The sequence below is a fragment of the Haliaeetus leucocephalus genome, unplaced genomic scaffold (genome assembly GCF_000737465.1).
Source record: "Haliaeetus leucocephalus isolate CR32 unplaced genomic scaffold, Haliaeetus_leucocephalus-4.0 Scaffold351, whole genome shotgun sequence".
NCBI lineage: Eukaryota > Metazoa > Chordata > Aves > Accipitriformes > Accipitridae > Haliaeetus > Haliaeetus leucocephalus.
In genome coordinates, this window is record NW_010972787.1 from 4,910,623 (window position 1) to 4,923,122 (window position 12,500).

General features: G+C 48.5%; 1 protein-coding gene across 1 annotated transcript in view; it reads left to right on the forward strand.

Moving 5' to 3' along the window:
- The window catches only part of PDX1 (pancreatic and duodenal homeobox 1), a 52,175-nt gene that overhangs the window by 3,521 nt on the left and 36,154 nt on the right, over positions 1–12,500 (forward strand). Inside the window, exons 3-6 of the mRNA XM_010572804.1 lie at positions 56–347; positions 499–1,194; positions 5,516–5,597; positions 5,700–5,866. Coding sequence (XP_010571106.1) covers positions 56–347; positions 499–1,194; positions 5,516–5,597; positions 5,700–5,866 — 1,237 coding nt within the window. The remainder of the gene's footprint in view (positions 1–55; positions 348–498; positions 1,195–5,515; positions 5,598–5,699; positions 5,867–12,500) is intronic.

Here is a 12,500-nt window from a genome sequence, read left to right on the forward strand (position 1 = left end):
TTTCTTTTTTTTTTTTTTCCCCCAAATTGTTCTCGGTTTTCTTTCGACCGCGCAGCTGTGGTTGTACCGTTCCGTTGCCCTCCCTCCCCGCCGCGGGAGATATTTATTTATTTATTTATGTGCAGAGAAACGACGATGGCGATGATAATGATGATGATGATGATGATGATGATGACAATAAAATGCTCGTTGGTGGTTTATTTCCCTCCCCTCCCGTAGAAAGCAACCGCTCGGTGGCCGCGGAGGTGCGCCGGCAGCACCGTCTCTCTCCATCCCCCTCTTTCTCTTACCGGGACTCGCCCGCCCCGGCCAGGGCTGGACGGCGGGGACTCCTTCTTGCTCTGAAGGTACGGGGGACCCTTGTCCGGGGGCTCTCAGTCCTCCCCCCGAAGCTAAAGGTGGGGTTGGGGTCGGCTCGGCTTCCCACCTTCCCAGCCCGTTCCTAAGTTTGCTGGAGAGAAATACCCCTTTTGCACACACCTTTACGCACGGCTATAGGTGAATACAAATACCGGGCTGGCGGCTGGGCTCGGCTTCTCTCTCCGGGTACCCGCCGCTGCTACCGGGGAAGGATGGAGCCAGCCTCCCGCTAACCCACCGGTACCGGTACCGGTGCCGTGCTGGGGCTCCCGCCTGCCCCGCCACCGGCCTCCGGCAGCCCCGCTCCGGCCTCGCGTTTTGACCGTCGGGGAACCTGACAGCTCGTTTTTACACTCAGCTCCTCGGTGGAAAGCCCCGGCGGAAAAGCAACCGGCATGTCCCGCAACCCCCCCGGGGGTGCCGGACCGGTATCTGCCCCCCCCGAAGGTGCGGGACCGCCGGGGCTCCGCGTTCCCACCGCCGCTCCGTTTGGGGACGGAAAGACCCTTTTGTGCGGGGATCCCCGCTCCCCTCAGGCTCACCCGTGGCCTGCACCGGCCGTCCCGGTCGTCGGTGTCCCGGGTCTTCCCACGGGCCCGGTGGGTTTCGTGCTCTGTGCTTGGGTCCCTGGGCTGCCATCGGTCCCTGCCCGCAGCGGGACGGGACCTGCTTTTCATCCCGGAGTGGGTCCAAAATAACCGAGGCCACCGGGAAAAGCCAGGAGTGGAGATGTCGTCCCTCCCGGGAAATCACCGCGGAGAAGGTCCACACAGCTCCGCACATGGGCTGAGCTGGGTTTGGGGTCCCCCGGGACCGAGCGTGAAGGCAGAGCCAGTAAAATTGCCACTGCCAGGACAGCCTCAAGTCCCGTCCATAAAACAAACGTGTCACACTCTGCCTTTCCCAGGTCCCCGCAGCTCTTTGCATACTTCTGAGGCCCGGAGACCCGCAGGCTCCTGCAGCTCCATCCCATGGGTGAGCGGAGAGCACGGCCCTGCAGACCATGGGGCACTGCAGACTTCTCTGGACTCCTCAGGATGGTGGGGGGCCTGGGGGACCCTGGAGACGTGGCAGTGCAGGACAGGCACAAGGCAGTACCCATGCCCTGCTGTGACTGTCCTGATCTGTGTTCACCTGGCTGGAAGATGCAAGGGCTTGGTGACACTAGGCAGGTGCTGCACTATCAAGTTTGGGACAAAATGTTTGGGCTGCTTCTCTCCTTGGTGGCCTGCCTTCACCCACTGCCTCCTGTGATCCTTAGACCTCTGGCTTCTCCCTCCCTGCTTCCTCCTCTGCTGGCTCCCCACATCACCTGGCTGAGATGGGACGGCCAGGCAAGCTAGTGGTTAGGACACTGTGTGGGCAGCATCTTTCTGATTCCTTTTCCCGTGGCTGTTGGGGACGGACGTGGCAGATGAGGGATCAAAACCTGACCTTGCTGCAACAGTCCATCAGTTTTGCCTGGTGCTTGGCCCTGTGATGTTCCCTGTGTGTCCTTGCCCGGTGGCCCAGTTCCAACAGGAAAGACCCCTCTGGGGACCCTAATTGGCTCAGCAGGACCCTGCAGCCTCTCCAGCCCTCTCCTCCCTTCCTGCTCACATTTACCAGACTTGTTTTGAAAAGTCATTGCAAAATAGAGACAGAAACAGCCTAACACGGGTTTACCAAGGGGTCTGGCACCCTCATTAACAGGGCACTGGCACTGAAGTCAACAAGCATCCGTAGAGGCGTGTATGTGTGTGTGTGAGCTCCTTGTGCCTTTTCAGCGGCGTGGGTTTGAGCCAGTTGGCTGGTGGTGGGATGCGGGGAACACCAGCGCTGGGAATTGGAGTGCTGCTATTGAAGTGCTATTGTGGCAGTTGTGTTGAAACTCTCGATAGCCTTGTCTGCCAGCACATTCCCACCTTGTCTCTGGTCCTTCATGGCACAAGCTCTGATACAAACTAAAATGGACCTCCTCAAGCTCCTGTTTTGGGACTGAGCAGAGGCAGCCAGGGACAGTTTTTCACCCTTGTGATGAGGATGATGAAGCAGCGGCACTGCCCACCCAGCTTGCTCCTCACTCGCCGTGAAACCTGGGCGACAGCATGCAGGCGTCTGGGGGACAAACATGTTTTGTCCTGTTCCTTCTAGGGAGCAGCTAGGAGACTTTCTGGGTGTGCGGTTGCAAGTTCACTAGCGCATCCTCGGTGCAGGCACAGCGGCCGTGGGCTGCGAGGAAGAATCTTGCAGTGATGCTGTCCCAGTGGGTGCACACATTACAGAGAGTGTGTGCACACATGTGCCTGTATCCTTTATGGAGTGAGTTCATCAGCCAGACAATTTAGGACTAATCCTCAGCCCTAAAAGGTACCTCATATATGTAAAGTAGCAAAGAGAATTCCCTCGTATGGTATAATTTTGTCTGAACAGCAGTAGATTATCAGAATGGATGCCCCCAACAAGACAGTATTAATATTCTCCGATACACGCTGGCCTCTGCTGCAGACCCTGTGTACCTTGCAAAGCCCAGTGGGGCTCTCAGTGCACTTGACAGTCATTATGCCACATCCACATGCAGAGATAATCCCTCCTTAGTTGGGCATTTTTCTAATTTAGTGAGAAATCATTACGGCAAATGCTCAGAGTGTCATTTTCAAGGACTCTGAGGTTGGGCAAATTAAAGTCATTTTGCTGTGGGAAGAGCGTGGGCACCTCTGCTAAAGCGAATGTCATAACACACCAATTTTCAACTTTCTATCCCTAGCCATTTTGACGGCAGGTTTCTGAAAGTTACTCAAGCATTTTAGCATCTAAAATGCCCAGTCTCTCCCTATTGCGACGGGAACCACATTTGCAAATCCACAAAGAGAGTTTGAGTATTTTCTAGCATATACTTTTTTGACCATATTTCTATCTACAAGTTGAATTATTTCTGCCCTAGCATGCAAAGAGGAGACGTTTTGGATGCTTTTGAGGCTTTAAAGACTGTGTCCCAGAGCAAAGCTGGCTATCCTGGCAGGGGAAGGAGGGCAGAGGATGATGCTGGTGTTCAGGGCTCCCTTTTCCACCCATTGGCATTGCTGAGTGTGGGTGTCCCACACCCCATCCCGTCACACACGCAGCCGCTCTCCTTTCACTAGTCCAGGCACAAAATGTGAACGTGAGAAATGATGAATACCTGGAAGAAACAAAGGTTTGGGTTGAAGAATCTTTTCAACACTAAATACCTGTGTACTTACAGCTATCGTAATATTGATTTGTATTACTTGGCTTTTATATTTATGTCATTGTGATTTTTATCCCTAGACCTCATTTCATTCCACCCAAAGGCTGCATCAAATAGATTTACAGTTAAGAGCATGTGTTGGTGTTTTAAGTGTTGTTGCTCTTAACCACAAAGCTAATATTTTTAACCCAGGAATTTCATAATTCAGTTTATCTGCAGTTAACATATTTACACAGTGTCAGCTCTGAGCTGGCCCCGTGGATCTGGAATAGTGTTTGGAGTAAACAAGCCATTTCTGCTTCCAAATAGCATTACGTCAGGGGTAGCTGGGTGTTTCTTTCACTCTTGTTTACTTGGAATGAATCTTACCTATGAATTTATTGGGATAACAAGGCTTCATTTTTAATCCTTAAATTCCTGAGAGAGGCTATGAAATTTGATTCTGTAATGACAATATCATTTTGTCTGTGAATGTCATTACTTTAAAACATAGGTGGGTGTTAACTAAAGACCCTAAATAAAATGTTTTTGTATGATATTCATAATGATTTGAAGACAGATACATCAACAGTAGCTATCTCTCAATTACATTAATTTTGAAAGTGTTTTTCCTATGAACACAAAGTACTCACTTATCAGGATGTAATTATGCAAGATCAGGAGATCTCCTAGGATACTGACACTGATGATGACAGCAAATGGCTGGGCCTGTTGCTTAATGTGGCTGTAGCCAGACAGGAGTGACTGCCTGGTGCTGACAGCTAACTACTCTGGAAATAGCCTATATGCCCTATATACTATATAACCCATATATACTCTAGTATATATAAATTAAAAAAAAAAAACAACCAAAATGACCCCCCCCCCAAAAAACCCAACAAAAAACCCAAACCAAAACAAAACCCCAAACCAAAAAACCTAAAAGAAGTAGTAGCAATGATCATGAACAGAGAAAAAAAAAAATCTTCATTCTTAAGTTTGCTATATGCCCTTTCTCATTGCACTGCAACTTTCTCAGATTTCCCTTTTCTCTCTTGATATTTTCTGTTAGGCTTGTTCCCAACAAAGGACATATAGAAAAGAGGAGATTTTAATCAAATATTTATTAACAGTCTATATAGACCAAATTGGAAAAAAACATCAAGAGAAATCTCAGAATGGACCCAAAATGTGCCTCGGAGAGAGTCACTCCTGTCAGACCCGTGTCTATTCTCTTCCTCAGCCTCAGCTTTCCAATTACTAAAAATATCAGCATCAATCACAGACTATGAATACATTATTTTAGGCACTTTGCAGCCAGATGGGTAGTGGCTCCCAGGCTTAAACATAGGTGTGTACTCATATTTTAGATCTTGGGTGGGAGTATCTGGTCTGGAGTGGCTTCCAGGTGCTGCTCAAGAAAGAGCTAGGTCTGCTGCAGGCAGGTCCTTTCTGCCAGTCTGGTGAGGGTGTCAGATACCCTAACACATCTAAAAGAGCGCTAGGCACACATCCAGGCACCTGAAAGGGTTCTTGACAGGAGAATTTGCACCTGAAGCACAAGGAGAGTGGACAGATACAGCCAGATTGCTGGAGAGAATACATGGTAGCAGTGGCTGCCAGTGCATATACATCTGGATGTAGCTTGATTTAAAAAGATTTAAATATCCTGTGTGGAGGGCTAACTGCCTCCACTTGACTGATCTTGGCCTGGGTAGGCTACAAAACTGTGCGGTGTCTTGGACCACAACTGATTTTTTTGAGAAATCCCTTTCCAGCTAATGATCAGGTAAATACCAAAGAATACCAGATGATCCATACAGACCTGAAAGACCTGCATATGGGTGTTTGGGTGGTTTCTAGTGCGCAAGGCAGAGCAGAAGAATTAAGCAGAGAACATAGTATGGTAAAACGTATGTTTGCATGTTGTTTGGGTTTTCTTTGAAGTCATATTCTTTTTGCACTTAGCATGATATCAACGCAGAGGAAATAACTGGAATCAGTAACTCTGGGGAGGAAATGTCTCCACAAGCCAGGTGGTGCAAAGGAGGTACAGGGACTGAATTAGGCAGAGAGGCTGTTACCTGAAGAGTGACATAAATACATACTTGGGAGCCATCTCATTCACTCTGCTCTCTGAGCTTCGCGCTAGACCAGACTCTTTCAGACCAGAGCTGTCTCTTTACTGGTGTCCACGTCTTGCTGTCTGTGCTGAGGGAGGTAGAGTATCAGAAGGGCTCCTCACCTCCAAGGGTTGCTAAACAGAGTGACGACTGGGATGATGAGGACTCAGAAGATGATGGGCGCGTGGCTGATCTGGTAAGGGTGTCCCGGACCTGTTCCAAGATTGTGCTGGAGCAATTAACTCTGTCGTTTTGTTGACTTGGGTCCGCTCCGCTCCATGCTCACAAAAGCCTGCCTTGCTTGAAGGGGGGACACAACACACCATCCGATCATGCTGCTTCACTACAGAGCAATATTCCAATTGGATTCTGTGCTGGTGCCTGCAGGTATTCAATTTTCAGTGCTGGAAAAGCCACCCAGGTTTGTTATGGATGTTACATACGCAAGTGAGGAGATGAGTTTTCAATGAAGAGTGTGAATAGCCGTGTAGATAACCATGGGCAGCATCTGGAGAGGGCAGATATCTCACTAGAGATTTCACCTTCGGTGTTTACCACTGTTTTTTCCTTGTGTAGTTTATCAGCTAAAATAATCATGTTATAAATTGGGCTTGGAACGACTGGATTTAAGTTGTGCAGCACATCTTTTTTTTCTTTCAAAACTCTATTAGTAACTCTCCTTTTGGTTATTTGTTTAGCCTTCAATGTGCTATTGCAGCACAGCACACTGCCCTTGTTTGAATTTTATCTTAGCTATAGTTCTTCTATGGCTTGCAGGTTTCTCTACTTGGATGGGAAGGAGACAAGGCAGCAATGCCCCCCCTCCCCGAAATAATGGATCAGTATGTTGTCCACATCTGCTTCAGACGGATTTTGGCTGTTTATTATTTTAGGTGTTGGTGACAAAAACGCTCTAACAGCTGCATTGAGTCCTCAGGCAGGAGGCACACTGAAATTCTGTAGCTGAGAGTCTTCTCACTACTTAAAGCTGAGAAAGAAAAATAATCCTACATCAGATATGCCTATTTTATTGGAGAGGTGGCTTTCCAGCTCATCCTTGGCATGAATTGCTGCCTGCCTGCTTGATGTGTGCTGATCTGGAGGTAATGTTAGAGCCTGGAGGTAGCCACAGAGATGCCTGATCTGTAAAGGCTGTCCTGCTGAGCAAGCAGTCCACATCTGATGTGGATTGTCTCCTGAGTCTACTCTTGTGATCTCACTATGAGCCATATATGCAGAATCATTTATTATAGCAGACACAGAAATGTTAACATGCCTTACCATAAATTCTTTCCTCCCAAGAAAAACAGCTTTGACCTCCAAGTCGACCAGAGTCTCAGAGGTTCACAGGATCCGCAAATCCACAAAAGATATTTATCTTCCATGCTGCCATGGCAAACCTGAATTTTCTTAAGTGCCTGAGCTGGGAGGACACCACACTGTACTAAGGGGTAAGTAAGTGATAGCTGATGATGTTGGAAACTGCTGTCCTTAGTTCCTGGGCATCAAGATGCTCTCTTGAGCGTGAGCAGCCCCCAGCCTAGCTCTGCTACAGGCATGGAGGGAAGACAAGGCAGCTGGAGAGTTGCCATCATCAAACCGGCTGGACCTCATGCCTTCTACCTAGGTGCCCGTGACTGCAGTGAAATGGTCCTGACCATGTCTGTGGCCTGTCTGAGTCCTACCCTGGCCCCATGCAGAGCCGATTTAATCCCTCCCGACCCAGATCCCAGCTGCTCCAGCACCCCCAAAAGCCTGCTCTGCTCCTGGACATCTGCTTAGCATCACCTCCAGGGCTTTCAGCCTCCCCTCCCCGCACTGACTGGTGACATCCCCACCTCCCTGGCTGACCCCAGCTCCAGCTTTGCATGCTCTTGGACGTTTTTTATTTTTCTTTCCTGTATTTCAGTCAATCACCTGCTTAAAGATAAGCACATGCTTAAATACTTTGCCAGAACAAGCCCTAGATTTTCTTAGGTTGTTTTCCACCCTCTGTTTGATAACTGATCCCCTCCCCATTTCCCCAGAACATATGTGGGACATATATCCAGCTCTTACGTTTAATTTTACACGCAGTTTAGGTTACACTTTGCATGAAACATGCTACCAAAAGCGAAGCTCTCTTCTCCTTTCTCTTCCTTTCTTTCTCTTTAGTTAAGCATACGTGTAAAGAAACCTTTCAATGTGCTTGCAGAGCCCAAATACAGTAGAGTGACACAAAGCATTCTGGATATTGCTATGCAAATGACATGCCAAGAATGTTTAGACTGTACCTTGAAGCAGTAAACAAGTTGATTGTCATGGTGTCATGGTAACTAGAGCTGGATCCGCTTCATACGAATGAGGTCTCAACCTTCGTTTTTATTTGGATTGCTAAAGCAACCCCGTGGTCCAAAGCTCATCACCCCGTTGGTGCTCTGGAGAGCCAGAGGTACAAGAAATGGCCTCATATACTGGGACACCATTTAAAGTGAAACAATGAGCTACTCTTGACACACAACTTCAGGTCACCAAGGGTATTCAGACATACACAGACCTGAGTTGGGAGATGCTGCCGATGCCACAGGGATTTGCCACGTGCCCTGGGCAGCATTGCTGTCCCACTGGTGTAGTTACAATCTGTAGAGATGATATTTGCGGGTGATGAAGCTTGTGTTTTTAAACCGATGAACTGCTGCCATCTTACAAAAGGATGGAAGTGTGGACGCTGGAGAAGGCAGTAGGGCTTTTCTGTGAGCAGAATGTCTATGTGGGTCTGTAGGATCAAGACAGACTGCTGGCCAGTAGCTTGTATTGTCCACTCGATACATGCTTTTCCCTGGTTTTGACTCAGCCATCCTTCCCCGAGTAGCAGGGAAGCTCTCTAACACTGCAGGAGAATCACACTGGTAACTTAGAGATTACAGAGTCATTTTCCTAACCTTGTAACTCAGGGCTGAACTGCTCCAGGCTCTGATGAACCACCTCGTTTACCAAAGTAAATGCACTCCTGGCAATTTTTCATCCAAGCTGAGCCACCACAGGCTTGGCTCCAAACCTCATCTTCTGCCTCTGCAAACAGAAGATGCTTTCACCGACTGAACCAGCAACACAGCAACACTGTCCTGCTCTACAAAATAAACTTGCTAGAGTCTCCTAGATGGCTGTGGCAACATAAGCTTGAGACTAAAAAGTCTCCTTACACTGAACAGTCAAAACCCACCTTTTTCTGAAGAGCCATGTGCCCACTGGTAAGTGCCAGTTGATCTCAGAGCATTGATTTGGTGGAGGAATTTGCCCTTTTTGCACTATTTGTCACTGCAGATCTGGGCTTTAAGGGGGATCACAGAGCTGCTGAGCCAGCCTGGTACAAATCACAGGGACTGACACAGGACTTCACTTGCTGTCTCTCTCTGTCGGTTCTTCAAACCCACACTGTCTCCAAACAGCAGAAGCAGAAGAGAAACTATACTGGGTCAAGCCAAAGGTCCATCCTGACTCTGGCAGTGGACAAACGCAGAGGTCTAGGGACGACTGCAGGAACAAGTCTCATGTACATGATATTTCCCACAGCTTCTGTTTGCAGCTCAGGTAACTCCTGAGGTTTTCTAAGAAACCTCAATGAAAATGTCATCCATGACTGTGTCCTGTATACTGGAACCCATGTAACCTTTTGGCACCTTTCAGCACCCACGAACTTTCCAGTCTACATGGTTTTGACAGAGACTCACTGGGTCAATAACAGGATGGGAATTCTCCCACCAGCTGTACGACATACTTTCTGGTCAGACTAGCACCTAGTAGGACAAAATGACACAGTGTACAAAGGTGAACTGGATGCTTCTTGTGCTGGAGGGTTTCTTTTAACTGTCTGGAAATGCTCTGTTATGATTCCTAGCAGATTCAAAGAGATAAGCAGCCAGCTAGGCTGGAAAATTCCACTGAGCAGCCCATAAATTCATGACTTGTCTGTCCTTTAAATGTCTAGAGTCACACTGACTCTTACCATGGCTTTGCAGGCACTTGTGGCTGGGAGTGGTTGGTGAGGTCAGGAGCTCAAAGTCTAGAATCAGCTGGAGAGCATCAAAGACGAATCTCTCAAAGTAAGATAAAACGGCAAAGAACCAAGCCCAAAATAGCTGGCTAAAATATGTGTTTCCTTTACTGCTCACTTGTCCAGGAGGTGTTCAGAAGCAGTGGGGACAAGTGGACGTCCCCTCCTGAGTTGCTGACCATGGCCACGGCACTGCCTGGCAGAGCGCACAGCAAAAGCCACCAGCACAGGGGCAGCCTCCACCCATCTGGGAGGGAAGTGACTGGTTTAATCTGTGTTGGAAGGTACTTAAAAAAGAACCTTTCAAAGCACAGCGCGCAGAAGGAGAACCCTTGGTACGCCAAGAAGTGCGTGAGTTCTGCGACGGTGCACCAAACCTGTCTCACGTTGCCCAAGGCCTTGCCTTCTGTGCGTTGGGCTCTTCTCTGTGCTTGTGTTGGCTTGAGATGCTCCATCCCACAGTCCCGTTCCATCTCTTGTTCCCTGAGGTGACCTGCAATGACCTGTTTGAACCACTCACATGCAGCTCCCTAACTCCCTGGGGATTTATTGCTCACTGAACTAACTCCCTTAGCTGCAGCACTTAAATAACTCAGTTAAGGAAATCAGAGGCAGTGGCACTGAAGAGCCGCTGGGACAGGGTGTGGAGGTGAAGCATCTTCAGCTGGATGCAAAAGTGGGGACTGAGCATATTCCTGTCGTGGTTTAACCCCAGCCAGCAACTAAGCACCACGCAGCCGCTCACTCACTCCGCCCCATCCAGTGGGATGGGGGAGAAAATCAGGAAAAGAAGTAAAACTCCTGGGTTGAGATAAGAACGATTTAATAGAACAGAAAAGAAGAAACTAATAATGATAATGATAACACTAATAAAATGACAACAGTAGTAATAAAAGGATTGAAATGTACAAATGATGCGCAGGGCAATTGCTCACCACCCGCCGACCGACACCCCACCAGTCCCCGAGCGGCGATTCCCTGCCCCCCCACTTCCCAGTTCCTAAACTAGATGGGACGTCCCATGGTATGGAATACACTGTTGGCCAGTTTGGGTCAGGTGCCCTGGCTGGGCATGAGAAGCTGAAAAATCCTTGACTATAGTCTAAACACTACTGAGCAACAACTGAAAACATCAGTGTTATCAACATTCTTCACATACTGAACTCAAAACATAGCGCTGTACCAGCTACTAGGAAGACAGTTAACTATATCCCAGCTGAAACCAGGACAATTCCAAACATAGTGAACCAGTTTCATAACTGGTGTAAGTCTATTCTGCAGTGCATGGCAGACTAGAAAGACATCCAGAGGAAGAATCTCCAGGGCTGTGAAATGAGCCTGTCCACCCCGGTCCTGCCCTTCCTGCCCATCTCTAGGGCATCTTCTTCCCTGTTGCTTATCGGCCACTGCAAGGTCTCCTTGGAAATAGCTCAGGGGAAGTATGAGCACCCTACAGAAACAAATAAAACCCTGACCTAGGAGGTCATCATCTAAACCCATTACTGAGGGTAATTTAAGTGCTGTCAGGGACCAGGTGCTTACATCTGATTAACTGACTCCAAAATATCTTCTCTGGCACCTTTGATCCTGAAGTCTAGCAAAGCCTCTTACAGTCTTCACAAACTCATCAGCGGGAAAGTCCTCGTTCCTTGCTGAAACACTGCTTTTCCTGAAACAGAATTTGGACACTGCTTTGTTTGGCAAGTGCAGTTTTGGATGGTTCAGCAAATACAGTAGAACAATTGATTCTGTATTCAGCAGGGCTGAGGTAGACACCAGAGCCCAGACCAGCTGGAGAGAGAGCTGAAGGGCTGTGTCCCCCCTCCACTACATGCTCCAGGCTGCTTAGCGGAGATCTGGAGCCATCCACCCAGAGATGCTGACTCCAGCCAGAAATCCCATTTACACAGTAACTTCACAAGTGTATGGAATTGAAGTCAGCAGCTGATCCTAAAAAGTATTTCTGGGTTGCTCATCCATGATCTGAGCAGACTGAAAAGCAGCGTAGTGTTTGTGTGCGTATAATACTTCCAGATGGTTATGTCACTCTTTTCCACTGAGATTTGAAGATCCCTTTGGCCAGCTCCTCTAAATCTGCAGTCGGTGCATCTGCAGGGAGGGAGAAGAGCAATGTCTTAGCTCTTGGTGAAAAGGTGCCCTTAAAGCATGTTCTGGCTGGCAGAAGTTCCCATTTATGAGCAAACTTTTATCTGTCCAAGTGTTACTAAAGACACAACAGACTCGGTGCTCAAGCTGCCAGCTCTGAGGTTTCCTCACCTGTTGTATTACAGCAACAGCTCCACTGAGATTTGAGCATAAAGCAGTGAGCAGGTGATATGAGTACCTCGCTGTCTGAGGACATGGCCCAAGGCATTTTCTTCAAGGAGAGGTACATTTATTTCTTCATTCATATTAACTGGTCCAGAGTAACTCAGAACAGCTGGCAAACCCTCTCCACCAGTGACTTCATGCACTTCTTTATTGGCCACGTTATCTCTGGGTGGTGCTACATTGTCGGTCCCACTGTAGGTTGTTCTGTGGGTTGGTGTCAGCATCCAGCGCCCGTCTGGGCACATCGCATGTATGTGCCATGGCTGAGCTCAGACCCTTCTAAAGGCTTCCCAGGAGGTGCTCTCTGCCTTTGGGAATCCCTCCTCTGCTTGGTACGGGTGTATTTGTGGGGCCATGTGTCAGCCTGCAGGGACCACTTGCCACCTTGTAAGTCCCAGGGAGCTGCTCCACGTGGCAGGTCCTCAGAGCTCACAGTGCAAGCTGGCCAGACCAGGCAGGTTGGATG